This window comes from Terrapene carolina, unplaced genomic scaffold (genome assembly GCF_002925995.2).
Source record: "Terrapene carolina triunguis isolate 2854851 unplaced genomic scaffold, T_m_triunguis-2.0 Scaffold194, whole genome shotgun sequence".
Classification (NCBI taxonomy): domain Eukaryota; kingdom Metazoa; phylum Chordata; order Testudines; family Emydidae; genus Terrapene; species Terrapene triunguis.
In genome coordinates this window covers 3,236,070-3,252,855 of record NW_020664545.1, presented here as the reverse complement: position 1 = coordinate 3,252,855, position 16,786 = coordinate 3,236,070, and the positions used below count along the sequence as shown (strand labels likewise).

General features: G+C 54.1%; 1 protein-coding gene across 1 annotated transcript in view; it reads left to right on the top strand.

Annotated features, from left to right (window-relative positions):
• The window catches only part of LOC112120139 (small conductance calcium-activated potassium channel protein 2-like), a 50,242-nt gene that overhangs the window by 28,162 nt on the left and 5,294 nt on the right, over positions 1 to 16,786 (top strand). The window contains exons 5-7 of the mRNA XM_026654960.1: positions 13,095 to 13,236; positions 13,758 to 13,868; positions 14,168 to 14,295. Of these exons, the coding sequence (XP_026510745.1) occupies positions 13,095 to 13,236; positions 13,758 to 13,868; positions 14,168 to 14,295 (381 nt within the window). The remainder of the gene's footprint in view (positions 1 to 13,094; positions 13,237 to 13,757; positions 13,869 to 14,167; positions 14,296 to 16,786) is intronic.

Below are 16,786 nucleotides of genomic sequence, written 5' to 3'. Positions count from 1 at the left end.
CTGGGGCAAATTGCCCCACTTGCCCCCCCCCCCCCCGGGATGGCCCTGGAGCCGAGCTCCTCCTATCTCTTGTCCCCGAGCGTCTCCGCAGATGTGGGGAGCAGCGCGGTGTCACCAGCCGTTCCCCTCCGGGGCTTGTTCGCCCGCTCAGCCCAGCCATCTAGCGGGTGGTCGGCCTCAGGGTCAGACTGAGTCTGCCGGGCGGGCGTGACTCTGTCGTACCTGGCGTTCCGCCGACATGATCTGTTATTCGAACGGAGGTGGCACCTCGGCGCCCCAGCGAGGGGCAGGGGCCTTCCTGAGCGCGTGCTGGGGAGGTTGCAGGGCTGGGAGCCGATCCAGAGCGAGTTAAACACGCCAGGTGCTCTTGGCCTAAATGAGCTCTTCCTTTCTTTGCTGTTTCGGAAGTAAAAGCCACTGAAGGTGCACCGCTCCCTCCCCGCGTTCCCCCCTTCAGGCGGCGCGGAGGGGGCCCCCCCCTCATGCTTTGCTTTCCACTAAGATGAGCCTCTGAGCCCCAAAGCCGGTTGGAGCCGTCGCCCTGTCCTAGGATTCCTCCCCGCTTCCCTTCCTGTCCTCCCCACTCCTCCCCCTTCCACCTCTGGTCTCCCCTTCGCCACCAGGCCTCTTTGCCCCCAGCCTGGCGTGTCGCGGTGCCGCTGCCAGACGCAAGGGGGCACCCGAGGGCTCCCTCTTTTCCCTACAACCAGGGGTAAGCTCCTGCCCAGGCCGAGAGCTCTCAGGGTGACTGGGGGGTGGGGGTTACAGTAACCCACCTCGGCCATCTCAGGCACACCCGTGGGCCACAGCCTCAGTCAGTGGAGTCAGTGAAATCAGCGGAGCTGGGATCCTAGAGGCCAAGGCCAGGTTGATTTACACCCGCTGGGGCTCTGATCCCATTGACTCCCGATCGATACCGGCAGGGGATCTGGCCCTTTGCCTCCTCTTTAACTTGGGCGGATCCCATCAAACAGGGAGCAGGCCCCGAGCTCTGGCATTTAAGGGAGCGGGCGCCTCGTGCCCGACGCGGGCGCCTTCAGCTGCAGGGCGGAAGGGACCCGAACGGTGTGCCTGGGGGTGTGCGTGTGCTCTCTCCTCTCCTCTGCTCTCCTCTCCTCTCCTCTCCTGTCTGCCACTCCTCCTCTGCACCGGGACTGCTCATTAATCTGCTCTTGTTTTCCCTCTCTAATTGCTATGCTGCTCCTAGGGACAAACTGTGAGTCTTCGTTCCTAGAAACCACTAGCCCCAATCCTGCACGGGGAGCTGCCGCCTACTGCCGAGCCTTGCGCCTGCCAAGAATTTAAGATTAGCTGCAGCTGGCGGGGTGGGCGGAGGCGGGGGAGGCGGGGATCCAGTTCGTAGCAAAGGGGCCGTGAACCTTGAAAGCAGGCTGGAGCCATTCCACTTGGAACCTCTGCATTTCATTGTGATGGGGGCAGGTGCCTCTGACATTCCCCCCCCCCCCCCCCCCCCCCCCCCCCCCCCTGCCCCCCCCCCTTTTTTTTTGGGGGGGGGGGGGGGCCCCCCGCCCCCCCCCCCCCCCCCCCCCCCGCTAGTCCATTCCAGGTGCGCCCAGGAATCCAGCGCCACTTCTTCCCTCGACCTCTCCCTTGGGAAGAGCTTGCCGTTTCCAGGCGTGGATTCCTCGTGCTTTGCCGTGGGCTCCCATTCCATCCCTGCCAACCTCGGGCCAGGAGCTGGGCCGTTAACCCTTTAGTGGCAGGAGTCTGCTTTCCTTGGCATGGCCAGGTGGGAGGAACAGCCCCGCTCTGGAGGGAGGAGCCCCCCTCCGCTGGGGGTGGTCTCACCTCGGCATTCATTATCGCCAGGCCTCCACCGCCAGCAGCGTGATCCTTCTGTGCGTCAGAGTCCCCGGCCTTGGGGCAGGGGGGGAGTTTTTCATCACAGGCCCTGTAGAGCCGTACCCCTAGGATCGGAACTGCAGCATCCCCACAGGCAGATGGAGCCAAGCTCCAGGCCCCGGGGCCAACAGGGCTCTGAGCGCCGGGGCTGGGCAGCCAGTTCTCATCAGAGCCAGCCGCAAGGGACGCAGGCGTCTCACCCAGCTCCCCTCCGCGGTGCTGGCCCCTCTCTGTGGCCTGGTCTACAGTTAAAACGTCGCTCGGGGGTGTGAAAAACGGCATCCCCCCTGCGCGCTGACCTCGCCCCTGGTGTAGACGCGGCTGGGTCAGTGGGCGGATGCTTCCGTTGAATTCGCTAGCGCCACTTGGGGAGAGGGAGTTCCTGCCGCAATGGAAAACCCACTTCTGTCACTGGAGCGAGCGTCTGCGGTGGGGGTAGCCCTGTGTCCACCGGCCCACGCCCCCTTCCGGTGCAGGAGTCGCTGTGATATATGCAGCAGGACCATAGACTCCTGCACCCTCCCCACTCCGGGGACGGGCAGGCACAAACACAGGGCAGCAAACGCCGTTCCAGACCTTCCGAGGCTGGTAGTTCCCTAGCTCTGCTGGGCTTTGCATCGGCTCCGATTTGCAACGGGGATTCTTGGTTGCTGTGTTTGGTTCCAGCCCTGACTACAAAAATCCAGATGACACCCAGCATGGAGAATCCATGTCTACACAACAATCCAGTTCCTTTCTCTAGTGCCTTCCACCGAGGGAGCTCAATGTGCTTTCCAGACTCTCGTGGGTGACTCCTCACAACCCCTCCCTGGGAAACAGGTTGTGAGCATCATACCCATTGTACAGATGGGGAAACGGAGGCATAGAACGAGGCAGTGACTTGCCTGAGACCACACAGGGAGTCAATGGCAGTGCCAGGAATAGAGCCCAGAAGTTCTGGATGCCAGTCTGCACCAGCCTCTCTGCTGAGCTGCATTTCACTGCTCGGGCAGGTGTGAGGAGTTGTCAGAGCTCAGCGGGCAGGATGACGTTTTTAAGTGAGAGAACCCTGGGTTGGCCCTGAGGCCAGGGACCAAAAGACCCACAGACTGAACTCCCTTCTCGCCCCATGGAGGTGAGGCCGATTACCTACATGGTGCAGCGTAGCGGAGATCTGCCCTCCAGTCACCCATGCTGTGCCACCTTGGTGGAGGACCCCGGCCCTGAAGGATGCCAGTCCTGCCTCTCTCACCAGTCGCTCAGTTGGATTTAAAATGCTTTTTGCAGGATAAAAGAAAACAACGAGGGGCCAGTGCGAGGCGTCAGGGAGGTGGAGAATTCCCTCCCTCAGCCCTGTCCCGCTGGAGCTGCCCACGCAGTGGGGCCAGCACCGAGACCACAGGGTAGGGTGGGGTCAGCGCAGGGTGCGGCCACCAGCTGCAGCAGCTGTGCTCATGGCGGAGGCGAAATGGCTATTAGTGTCTGGTTATTAGCCTGGTGTCAGTGAGGAGCAGCAGCAGTGGGGTGTGAGCGCCACTCAGGCCTTAAGGAGGCTCCCGGACCCCGGGGTTCCCTTTAATAAAGGGGGGGGTTGCAGCGCTGCTCTACTATTCTGTGCCTCTCAAAAGCAAGTTTGGTGCCAGTGGAAACTCCTGCTGTGCCAGCCCTGGAGACCGGAGCAGAGCGGAGCCAGCTTTGGCAGAGAGAGACCCATCCACGTTGCCCTGCCGCTGCATCTCAGCCCTGACCCAGAGGGGAGTTGTCTCCATGGCTCTTGGGTTCTGGGCCAAGGCAACCAACCAAGTGGCTAACTGTTGCCAGTCAGGGCTGCCTGTCCACGGGGAACTGGACTGAGTCCCAACCATCTTCCACCTGGATGTGTATCAACCACCACCCAGAAGCTGTTCCTCATCACTGCTATTCAGCTGGATTTGACGTGGCATCCTAGAGGAAACCTCAAAGCCCTGCCGTGCTGCAAGGCGCATTGAGCCACCCGGCCTCCCTGGCCAAAAGGCCATTCAAACAATCATCCACCAGCAAGATAATGACCCTGCTCCCCTACTGCTTCGAACAGCCCAGCGTGTGAACAGCAGCTCCAGGCAATGCTCTGACCAGCAGGGCACTGGGAAAACCGGGGGCGCTCACCCCAACATTTCACTTGGGTTTTTTCTATCAAACAGACAGAACTGATTCAACCTAGGTGAAAAATCACCTCACTCCCACCACTGGGAAATCCTTCTAGTCGTCCTCTCCATCCTCTGCTCTATCCCTTCTGTTTCTGTTCTCCTCCTCTTCCCTGTCCTGTTTCACCTCTTTCTCTACCCCCCTGCAGCCTCCGTTTTCCTCTTTCTCTTCCCTCGGGCAATCCCTCTCCAGCATCACTAAGGGTATGTCTACACTACAGGATTAATCCGAATTTAGATAATTCGAATTTGGGAAACAGGTTGTATAAATTCGATTGTGCACGGCCACACTAAGCACCTTAATTCGGTTTTAAACCACATTAATTCGGTGGTGTGCGGCCACACTACCCCATTAACTTAAACACAGTAATTCGGTGGTGTGCGTCCACACTAACCCTAATTCGAATTAACAAAATCGATTTAGGCTCTACTCCGTTCGTCGAGGTGGAGTACAGAAATCGATTTAAAGGGCCCTTTAATTCGAATTAACTGGCTCTGTAGTGTGGACGGGTGAAGGGTTAATTCGGATTAACGCTGCTAAATCCGAATTAATCCCGTAGTGTAGACCAGGCCTAAGTGGAAGATCGAAGTTCAAAAAGGTTCCAAATTCTGCAAAGATGGCATTCTAGAAAACCCGGACGGGCAAGGTTCCGGATTCTGGATTCAAGAGATTCTAAAGGAGCTGGACCCAATTGGTTCTAGAAGAGCTGGATCCAAGGGGTTCCAGATTCTGGATCCAAGAGGTTCTAGAAGAGCTGGATCCAAGGGGTTCCAGATTCTGGAAATAAGATGCAGGTGATCCTCTGGGTGGCTTGTCTCTAAACTATATTTCTCACTAGGGACAGGCTGGCAGCTCTTCGGAGAAGGCCCCGAGGAAGTCAGGAGCAAGCATGGCAGAGAATGGAGCAGTGTAACCTTTTCTCTTTTGAGCCCCGCTCGGAGGCTGCTCAGGGTCCAGTTCCACCATGTCAGAGAAGTGTCCCTCTCCCCCGCCTCTCCCAGCCCTGCTTGTCAGCTGCCTCTCTTGTAATGTTCTGTGACGTTACCTTGGGCTGCACCAGGGTGCCAGAGGGAAATGCCACTGCAGCTGAATTTAGTGCATTGCACCTAGGACACAATCGGCGTTTCAGTGAGTGAGCAGGGCAGTTTAGCAGGTAGAGCGGGGGAGGGGGAGCCAGGACGGCTGGATTCTATTTTCAGCTCTGGCCCTGGCCTGCCATATGACCCGGAGGGCAAGTCACTTCCTCTCTCTCTCTCTCTGCCTCAGTTGCTCCCCTTTAAGGCTCCATACTCACTTATGGTGCTGCGTAGTCAATTACTCCACCAACCCTTGCGTGGTTATTATGCACCAAAATATAATGGAGCATTTATCCTACGGACAGATTCCTAACATTCCCCTTGCTCACACCAATAGTGATTGAATTTGAAGCTCATCAATACCCCCTGCCTAGCTCCTCACGTCCAGGCTAGATATTAGGGTGATGGGCTCCAGAGAAGTGTCCAGGAATAATTAGAGCTGAGGAAATTAGTGGAAAAAAACATTCTTACTCAGATTCCAAGCAAATTTTGAGCTATGCCCTTTTGGTGTTTGCCTTCCCCGAAGGTCTGACCTCTTTGGCTTTACTAGCCCGGATCCTCGTGAAATGGAACATTAAGGCGGAATATTAGCCAAGAGTGAACTCCCAATGAGGGGCTCAGTTCACCATTAATCCATCTCTTGTGCAGTCCCTTACCTGTGGTCTGTGCACCCCTGGGGGTCTGCAGACTATGTCTAAGATTTCCAAAGGGGTCTGCCCCTCCCTTCGAAATGTTTTAGGGGGTCTGCCGCAAATGAAAGAAGGTGGGAAATTACTGCCCTAGGGCAAAGGAGGGGTGTACAAGGCTCCCAATACAAGGTGGTAACATTCTGCACCGGTGAACAATTCATTGAACAATTAGCGGGAGATCTGTCAAGGCGGGAAGCGTAGGTCAGTGACACAAGCTGTCCAGTCACAGGCCAGAGAGGATACCAGGTGACTCTCTGAAGCATTCTCCCTGATCCACAGATGAAATTTACGAACGATGAACATGGGTCAGAATCTCACGCTCTCCTATTGAGTCATAAATGGAAGGGAACCCAAAAAAAAAAGGTAAAATTTGTTGCATAAATGATTCATTACAAATCATTCACACGGTGCCAATTTATTACATGACGCTCAAGCTATGGTTCACAGGCTGCGGCTGTGGTTTCCATAAAGCAAAACGAGTCAAGCCACAGGTGGTTCCATTTCTTACTATGTGGATGCAGCAATAAAACCTGGAAAAGAATCCAGACAATCAACAGCAGCTGGAAAGGAAACATTCACTCCTCGTTATTTATAGAATGAATGAGGATTTGGCTAAAATGTCTCCGAAGGCCTTTCTCTCAGCTCAGGGTGTTTTTTGCTGCTCAGCGTTTCTCCATCTTTAGCAGCGCAAGTCAAATGTCCCAGGAGCGATCCCTGCAATCAGGAGGAGAATGAGGGCTAGAGGGAAGGTGAAAGGCAGAGATGGAGGAAGACTCTGCATTAGGGCCAGGTTTTCACCTGCTGTGCGTAGTGCAGGGGGCCCCTTAGAAACCGACTCAGTCACATTCAAACCAAGTCAGTGAGTGGGCACTTCTGGAATCCTTTGCCCCACAAGGGTGACCTTCATCTCTGGGCAGAGGCTCAGCATGAGGCCTGGGCACCGCTTAAGTCCCACTTGTGCCAAGGAGTGTAAGCGGGACTTAAGTGGTACCTAGGTTTTGGCCGGATCTCTGGCCAGGCCTGAATTTTTCCCCATAGCAAACGCTGTCATGTAATGCCCTCTCACAGTGGCTGCTTCCTCCTGCAGCTGTCTCTAGCAGGGGTCAGCTCAGGAATTATTCTTTTAAAAGAACGTAAGGTCTTAACTTAGCCCCACTCCACCGTCACCAAGTTAGCCAGCTGGGGAGAGAGGGTGAAGTTAACAGCTCAGTGTCTTCATTCCAGCTTCTCCTGCATCCGTTCATCGATCCAGGCACCTACAGGAGACGAACCTGTCACACCAAGGATTTTTTTTTTTACCCATAATGCTTCACCACATCATCTCCTTTCCGCCAACAGATGAGCAGTATTTTTCCCATAGTGCTTCACTGCTGCAGTTCCCTTCCCCACTGAGGTTCCAAGCCAGACTTTCCAAGGTTCACTCGACCCTTTCTGCAAAACCCCCTTTTGAGAGCGAATGCATGAGACGGGGTGGGGCAGGGGCTGGGAAGGCCGGGGCATGTCTGACTGTAGGGATCTGAATGGGGTAGGGGGGTCTGTCTGAGGAACGCAGCAATCCTAAATTCCAAGTCTCCTGTTGCTTGAATCTGATTTCTGACTGGTTTGGGGCTCTCTCTTTCTCTCTCTCATTCTTTTTCCTTTATTTTTGTTTTGAGTTTTACATTCTCTTCTCTCCTTTTCCCCTCCCCTGCATGCCTCTGGAGCCCTGCTGCAGAACTTTGACAAGTCTGGCAAGATCTGCAACACTGCTCAGTGCCCGTTATTTTGGATTGGATTTTTACCACCCCTACCCAGCCTCTTTTTCCCTTGGGAGCCCTGGGTTTTTTTCCCCTTCATTTTCTGGGTTCACTTTTTTTCCCCGGTGAAATTTTGCACTCAGGGTTTCAAGGCTGGGCGGACATCTCAGACAGAAGCATTTGGTGTTAACTCATTAGATGCTGGTTTCAAAAGAACACAGCCCTGGAATTGTCTCTCAGTGCTGAGATACAGTTGGGCAGGAGAGAGCTTCAGAGCCCTGCTGAGGTGGAGAAAGCCACCCTGCCAGTCCCCGGTGCTATTTCTGGTCACTGGCTCCTCTACACCAGGCTCAAGTAGCCAAAGATGGGAAGACGTTCATTTCACTACGGATGAAATTCAGCCTGGTGCAGAAGCCTGTGTGAGTCCCATGAACCACTTAAGTCCCACTTAAGCCCTTAAAAACATGGCTTAAGTCATGTCTACGTCTTGTGCTGGCTCTCTGCACAGGAGTGAATTTCACCCCACTGTCCATTCTCACCCCCACTTCCTCCCACTCCAATTCCAGCTTTGGCAAAAATGATTGCGACCCAAAGACATCAGCCCCAACAAAAGTGACTCATGGAAGTCAGTTGAGAACTAGTGGGCCAAGGGCAACAGAAATCAGTGGCGGGGGAGGTTTTCCTGCACCTCCACTGCAGAGCTTTGACCTGGTGGCTCACAAAATGCTTTAAAACTCTAGGTTGTTAGTTTAAACCCAAGCAAATCAGCCGTGGCTTGAAAGTAGATATCCTCTCAGGGCTGGCTCGTAGCCTTCGGATACCGAGTGGGTGGCTCTCAGGTGCTGAAGTGAGGAGAAGCCAAAGTTCAGAATCTTTGTCCAAATTTGAACGTGGTTTCTGTTTTCTCCGCGTGGCTCTGAAATGTTTGGTTTTGCGCTGCCTTTATGCTTCCTGCTGGGACGCAAAGAGCGCCAATCCCGCCAGCAATGGCCGCTTCTTGTGACGTTTCCCTCCAGAAGCAAGAATCTCAGGAAATTATGTACAAGAGTGTGTTCTCCTGAGACCTCAGGTACCTAGATACCACGGTGACGGGCGGCCTGATTACAAACTTAGCTAGGTAGATCTACCCAATTCTGTAGCTTCAACTGGTTTGTGTGGATTGGCTGACTCAGTATCTGACCGTTTTGATTGGCTAGAGTTTGAGGACTCCTGGGTTCTATTCCCAGCTTTGCCATCAACTCACTCTTTGATCCGGGCTTCCCCACCTGTGTGCCTCAGTTTCCCCACCTGTAAAACGGGGGATGTTGCCTACCTGATGGGGCTGTTGGGAGGTGAAATTAATTTCACGTGCTTTGAGATCCTTGGAGAAAAGATGCAGAAAGCCCGAATTATTATTAATTGATCCCTCAAGGTCCTTGGGAGACTTAATTCTCTACTGAACTTCGCAGAGGGCACAGGTAATACACGAAGCACTTTCCTTCACCTTCATACCACCTTTCAGATGTTTTGCTCTCCCCCCTCTGCAGATTTCTGTTGTCCTCGGTTCAGACCCATCCGCAAAATGTCATGGCTAAACCGCTAAGAGGTTGTATCAGGTGCGAGTTTCTCCCCCCTCTGCGAATGCTGGAATAGAATGTCCCCTATGACAGAGGCATGTGGTTGGCCAGCTGTGTCATACATGTGCCTGGCATCTCACTTACATGCCACATCTGTGTTCTGCACTCGTCGTCAGGTTGATTTCTAACACACCCGGCTTCCCCCCTCACACCTCGATGGATTGTTCCACTGCGGTCGCTGTGTAGATCTCCTGTTCCTAATGTGAGCCCCACATGGTCATGAAGAGGGGGGGGGGGTCTGTAAACCGATGCTCTAAGTTGCCATTTATCTTCATCCAACGAGTCAGCCACACCCGGGCGCTGCAGTGCGGGCTGGCTGAGCGAACACAGCTGGTCACTCTGTGTCGATGGCTGAACAATAGCCTCTGTCAAACTCACCTGCAAGGTAAAAGGGCAGGTTCCAGGAGTGATTTTGGCCTCGCGATGTTAAATTGCAGAGAGATTGTTACCCTGCAAACGAAGAGGGGAAAGAGGCCCTTCCCCATCTGCTGTGCTTATGGGGGAATTCACCCCTCTGCACAAGGCTAAGGCCTTGATCTTAGCTGAGCAATTCGGAGATTGAGACCAAGGCCCCTTTAGACCTGTCTGGAGGTCTAAAGGGGCCTTACAGTGGGCATAAATGTAGTTTAATTTACCACGTAGTGTCAGGAAGAATGGAACAGAAAGTGACTGGGTACAGTAACACTAGAAAGTACTGCGTGTCGCCAGAGAGCTGAGTCTAGAGAGCTGTGCCTAATTATAGACTCAGACGTTAAGGTCAGAAGGGACCATCGTGATCATCTGGTCTGACCTCCTGCACATCACAGGCCCCAGAACCTCACCCACCCACTGCTGTAATAGACCCCTGACCTCTGGCTGAGTCACTGACGTCCTCAAATCACGGTTGAAAGACTTCAAGTTACAGAGAATCCACCATTTACACTGGTTTAAACCTGCAAGTGACCCCTGCCCCGTGCTGCAGAGGAAGGCGAAAAACCTCCAGGGTCTCTGCCCCGGGGGGAAGTTCTTTCCCAACCCCAAATAGGGGGATTGGTTAGGCCCTGAGCATGTGGGTCAAGACCCACCAGCCAGACACCTGGGAAAGAATTCTCTGTAGTAACTCAGAGCCCTCCCCAGCTAGTGTCCCATCCCCGACTCTTGGAGATATTTGCTGCTAGCAGTCGCTGATCGGCTACACGCCCTTGTAGGCAGTCCCATCCTACCATCCCGCCATACATTTATCAAGCTCAGTCTTGAGGCCAATTAGGATTTTTGCCTCCACTGCTCCAGAACTTCACTCCTCTGATGGTTAGAAACCTTCATCTAATTTCAAACCTCAACTACTTGATGGCCAGTTTATCTCCATTTGTTCTTGTGTCCACATTGGTGCTTAACTTAAATAACTCCCCTCCCTCCCCGGTATTTATCCCTCTGATGTATTCATTGGTTTGAGTTTTCAAGGGTTTGAAATTGAGTTTCAGTTTCAAAGTTCTACCCACGTGGCTTTTGAAAGGCATAACTCCGCCCCGGCTTTGCGGGAAGGAGCCGTGTAACTCTCCCCAAACCCAGGCTGCACTGAGTCAGGTTTCCCGGGGAGGATTTTGCTCTGCTCTCAGAGCCGTCCTTTTGAATTGCCTGACTCTGTACGCATCTGACAGTTGAACTGTCGAGTTGCATTTTGGGCGGCTTCTGTTTCCTTTTAATTACGCTGGGCCAAATTCTGATCTCGGTGACGTGAGTCTAAACCCAGAGCACCCCCAGCTGACATCAGAGAAATTACTCCAGTTTTGTTGTGCCTAGAATCTGGGCCAGGACTCCTGAGCAGAGCAGCCACTCTCAGCCACTTACAAGTGAAATTTCGACAAACGGAGGGAGGTGAGCAGCCATTCCCAGTGACCAGCCTGAACCCCGCCAGCAAACCTTATCAGGAAGCAGCCAGCTATTAATGCAAAACCACAGCTCCAGCCACCTCCAAAGAGAAGCTCAACTCAGCGGAAGACCTTAGCTGCCCCCTCTTTGTCTGACATTAGTGCCGATTGTCATGTTTTAAAACTCAAACCCCCGGATGGTTCTGTTTGAAGCTTGGTTTGCATTTCCCATAGTGCTAAAGTCTCGTCAGTAGCCAGAGTGTGTCACATTGACACCGAATGGCTCTTTCGTGCCATCTAAAGTTTGCAGGGAAATTTTCCGAAAGCATCCTTCTTTTAAACAGATCCGATCCCTAGAGTCTAAGGCCAGGTGAGACCATTGTGATCATCCGCTCCGACCTCGTGTCTAACACAGGCCATGGGTGGTGAGTGCGTGTAAATGAACACATCCGTGTGTGCGCACATGCACACGTACCCTGTCTCTGTCTCACATACCGGCGCACGCAACCATGCGAGCCTTGAGCAATCAGAGCTTCTAATAACCTGAGTGGGAATTCTGGCTGAGGCAGGACCAGGGGATGGACCCGCATGTGTGAGTGACAGAGAAAGAGAGAGCCCCGGGAAGGAGTCTTGTGCAGCCGTTTATAGCAGTGAGTGTGGTTGCAATGGAGAATCAGGCCTCTGGGTGGGTGGGTGGCTGGGCATGCACACGTGTGCGAGAGCAGTCGTGTGTCACACTCACACCATGACATCAAGAGAGAACGCTCATTCACAGATCTCATCGCTCCAAACTATCCTGACCAGCACTGTAGACCAGCTGCTCTGTCTGTGCCCGCTGGGCTCTCTGGGGTCAATCTCAGCTCAGTTAAGGGGGGGCGATACCTCAGGGAGACGATTACAGCTCCCTGATGCTGAGCCACCTGGCCCCAGCGCAAGCTGGAGCTGTAGGGGGGCAGCTCTAAACTGACCCCTGTGGAGGATCAGGTCAGTCCTTGCATCACCACCCCCATCCGGTCTCCCGGTATGCTCCCCCTGTGTCAGGGGTTGGGGCGTCACCTTCCCTGGCAGATCATTCCCCTGCACAGGAGCATCCTCCACTGGCCTTTGCCAGCTGCTTTCATCCCACTGTGTACTGCTGACCTAGCCACTGGGGAGTCCAGCCCACCGGATCTGCACCCTTCACAGGCCTGCAATTCTCTTGCCCCTCCACAGGAGCAGGGAAAAGTCCTTAGGTCAACCTAGTCCTTAGATCAGACCAGCACCAAAGCCAGTGGCAAGCTAGACAACAGCCGGATGCTGTTGGAGAAGCTCTTGGCTTGTCTCTGTCCAGGAGCAGGACACGTGCCGAGAGCAGGCAGTGGGGAGAGGCGATGCAGAGCTCAGTCGGGTGCAGTGTCAGGGTCGTGTGAGGACTCTCTGGGCCGCTAGGTTGGGTTGGGAGCCAGGAGGCCGGTGTTCTGTCGCCAGTGTCCTCTGGACAAGTCAATGAGAGTGAAATGAACCTCTGGGCAGAGGGGCCAGCGCAGGAGGAATCACCACCAGAAGTGTCACCGTGCTGTCCCTCTGCCCAGGCGTAAATTACCTCTCCGTGCCTCAGTTTCCTTGTCCAACGCGGGGCTCCTGACACACTCCTGTCCCACAGGGTTGGGGAGGACGGATTCATTTGTGTTTGTGAAACACTTTGGCAAAGGCTGTAGGCTGGGCTATGTAAAGGCGTCATGGACTGCCCGTGGGATCAGAGCCCTCGCTCCTTTGGCGTGTGTGTTACGGTCGTGCCTAAGGCCCAGCCAGGAGGAGCCCTGTTACGCTAGGCGCTGCACAGACCCAAAGCAGTGGCCAGCCCCTGCCCTGAGGGAGCTGCCAGTCCAAATACGGAGTTGTAGGGTTGTCGCGGAGCAGAGATTCTGGCCTGGTCTTTTGCAATCAGACAGAAGCCCTCTTGGCCCGATGAAGAGCCCTGCGACAGCCCCAAGCTGTGGCCCGAGTTGGATTAAGATCTGATGAGCGACTCTGAAATGCTCGTGTCGGGGTGTGCGTTGGCACTGGTGCCGGGGGATGGAGGGGCCGGATAACCCTTGACCTGTGTTTCATTGCCCCTCGGCAGGTATCACGACAAACAGGAAGTGACCAGCAATTTCCTGGGAGCGATGTGGTTAATTTCAATCACGTTTCTCTCCATCGGCTATGGCGACATGGTGCCGCACACCTATTGCGGGAAGGGGGTGTGCCTGCTCACTGGAATCATGGTAAGCCCAAGGGGGCATCCCGGCTGCATAGAGAGAGCTGAGCCGAAAACCAGCTCTGCAGACCTAGAGGCCATATTTCTGCTTTTCTAACCACCCCTGCTTGGAGTTTGAACCTGCAACCTACAGCACAAAAAAAGCATATACCTCTATGGCTTGAGCTAAACAGGTGACTCCCTTAGCTGGCAGCTGTAGTAGGCTCTTATCCTCTTAGAAAGATGAGCCACTAGAAAGAGACCAAGAGACATGTTCTCCTAGTGAGGGTGAAATACCCCATTGCTCACTCCCTGCTGCCATGAACAGTGCAGGCTCCCATGGCATGTTCCCGGGGTCCCTGCAAACGTTTCGGGTTTCAGTGTGATCACCACCCGGTGCCCCTATGAAAAATCTAGCTGGGTGCTGGCATCTCTTCTCCAGCTCCCTTGCAGGCACACGTCTGGCCTCCCACTGGTCCTAGCAGCCTCTCTCCTGGTAGCCCGAGTTCTGCTTTCCCTTACCTGCGCCCCTTCTTATTTCGGTCCCAGGGCGCTGGGTGTACGGCCCTGGTTGTCGCTGTGGTGGCCCGGAAGCTGGAACTCACCAAAGCTGAAAAACACGTGCACAATTTTATGATGGACACACAGTTAACGAAGCGGGTAAGAAATCTCTCCCGCTCCCCAAGCCTGTTCCTTCCCCCATTGCCCCGATCTCCTTCCGCCCCGCAAATCCCAGCCATCGCATTCGGGGGGCGGGGGTGTGTGTGAAATTCAGCCCTGGGAAACACAGGATTCTGGGATTCCCAGGGGTGGGGCTGAAGGGAGTTTTATGTGGCATGTAGGCTTTGTGTTAGCCGCCCCGCCCAGGGTGAATTTCCCCCTGCAAGTTGGCTCAAAACATGATCAATGCCCAATCTACTCAGCCCGTTGACTACCGTATTTATTCCTGTTTCCCCCAGGTGAAAAATGCTGCTGCCAACGTACTCAGGGAAACTTGGCTCATCTACAAACATACCAAGCTGGTGAAGAAGATCGATCATGCCAAAGTTCGGAAACACCAGCGTAAGTTCCTCCAAGCCATCCATCAGTAAGTCCAACACCTTTACCTGCTTCATATTTGGTACCCGCCGGAGTTTCCAGGCCGTGAGGTTGGGGGAGTGAAGGGGATGGGAGGCAGGAGTGAAAACAAGCCAATTCACATTTTTAACATTCCAAAATGTGGATGAAAAAGGTTGAAATTTTGAGGGTTTTTTTTTAAATCGTGTTGAGAAAATGAGAAAAATAATTTCTTGTGGTTTCAAATTTTAACATCAAAATTAATCAAAAAATTAGGTCAAAATTTGACGTGACAAAATTTCATGTCAAAATTCCAAAACTTTCCCATGCAATTTGGTCAACATTTTTGACCCAAAAGAAAACACAGTACAATGTTTGCCAATTGCTTTATTTCCATTTTTCAACCAACTTTGCAGGAAGTTGAAATTTTCAAATTTCAGCAAAAAAATCTTGTCCAGCTTTTGAATTTTGATGGAAAATTTAATCTCAATTTTGAGGAAAAAATGGGGACAAATATGGTTGACATTTCAATTTTGTCAAATTTTCAGCAATTTTGACAGATTCCTACCAATTGCCTTTTTTCCCTCCTGTTTTTCCAACCGACTGGCTGAAACTTTTCAAATTTTGAGATTTTTGACTCAAAAAAGGGAGAAAACAATTTCTAAACATTGTCCACCAATTTTTTTTTTCTTGGTTTTCCGTCAGCTCCATTTAAAACAACTCCAATCGCCAAACTTAGGATCTCAGTTTTTCACCATAAAAATCTCTCGCTCCCTCCTGACTCAAGGGGAATTCAGCTTAGAATAGTTCCCCCAGGACTCATTTGCAAGCCTTTGGGTCCTCTAGAAATCTCACGGATGAGTCCAGATTGCCCCTTCGTGCTGCGGAGCGCTAAAGCACTTCAAAGCCCAATGACCGCCAAGATGACGCTCTGCAAACTACCCCACAGGGTACCAGATTTATCCTCTCTGGGCCTCTGGACTCCCGAGCAGTGCATTGAATCGAGCTTTCAGCGGTGCCCACATCCAGGCCCCTATTCATCAAGTCACTGCAGCATGTGCTTATACGCTTTGCTGTCTCGGGGCCCCGACATGGTAAGAGGAGCCATCTGCGCTCTCCCTGCCCCGGCGCCATCCTGACGGGCCGCCGTCAGAACTCCGCCAGCGACGCAGAGAGCAGAACAAGCGCCGACTCGCTTTCCCGGAGCTGGAGGGGCTCCGCGGACTGACAGCAGCAAGGACACCGGCGTGGTGCCGGGCAAAAGGGTCCCTCTTTGCCTTGTCTTGCTATTGCAGCCCCAACCTGCCGGCAGCCCCTTGGCACCCACCGGCTTCCATCCTCCTGGGCAGGGCTCTGCCCTGGTGTTGCCAGGGGCTCTGTGTTATCGTTGGCTAGTGCTGCTTGTTCCCCTGCGGTTGGGTGCAAAGTTCCCACTGGACCCGGGCAGCCTTTAGTGCCCAGGAATGCCTGGAGAGTCCGGGTGCCAGGCCCAGTGCTCCAGGGGAACATGCCCGGCCTACTGAATCGGGCATGCAGGCTGCAGGGGCCCTTTAAATAACCAGCCCCAGCCCCAGCATAGGAGCGCAGTGCTAGGGCCAGCGTGGTGCAGCCAGGGAGTGCCGCGGTGTCATCCCTGGCTCTATCGTCTCCATCGGGGCTGAGAGAACCGAGCAGCGTAAGACAGCGGCAGCGCACCTGTGGCTGCCCCGGCGTCCCTGCTGTGTGGATAGAGGGCTCCATCTCCCAGGGCACTGTGGGCCCACGCTCAGTTCTCACCCACCTGAGCATGGGGAGCAAACAGGGCATTCGAAGGGCAGTAGGTGGAAATCCAGCCTGCAGGAACCCAGAGCGGGTCCCATGAGCCCAGGTGCCCCATGTGAGCGGGTCCCCATGGGTCTGGGTGCCCATGGGCTGGGCACACGCTTGCACGGGATTGGTCGGTTGGTCTGTCTGTTCTCTTTGGCAGGGGTGAGGGGGAATGAAACCCCGACGTCGGGCACGTCGCTGGGTCTGCAGACTGGCTTGGCTTTTTTTCATTGTTTCCCCATCGTGACGCACCTCGCGTGTCCCCCTCCCCCGCAACACACCCACAAAGGCCCCCGTGCTGCACAGAGATGGGGGAGGGGGAATTCAGGATGTACCTGGAACACGACACTGAACGAAAGGGAAACCGTTGGGAAGAGCTGGGTGGGTGGAGGGACGGATGGATGGGTGCGTATAGGGATGGATGGGTGTATATGCGGAGGGAGGGAGGGAGGGAGGGATGTGTATGGGGATGCATGGATGGACCAAAGCCCAGGCACCAAGAGGGAGCTATTTCAGGGAAGAGGGGCCTGGGGTTTTACCCACCCCACATGGACTTGAGGGGAGGGAAGGGATCTGGGGCAAAAATCTGTCTGGGGATTGGTCCTGCTTTGAGCAGGGGGTTGGACTAGATACCTCCTGAGGTCCCTTCCAACCCTGATATTCTATGACTGTGTGTGTGTGTGTGTGTGTGTGTGTGTGTGTGTGTGTGTGTGTGT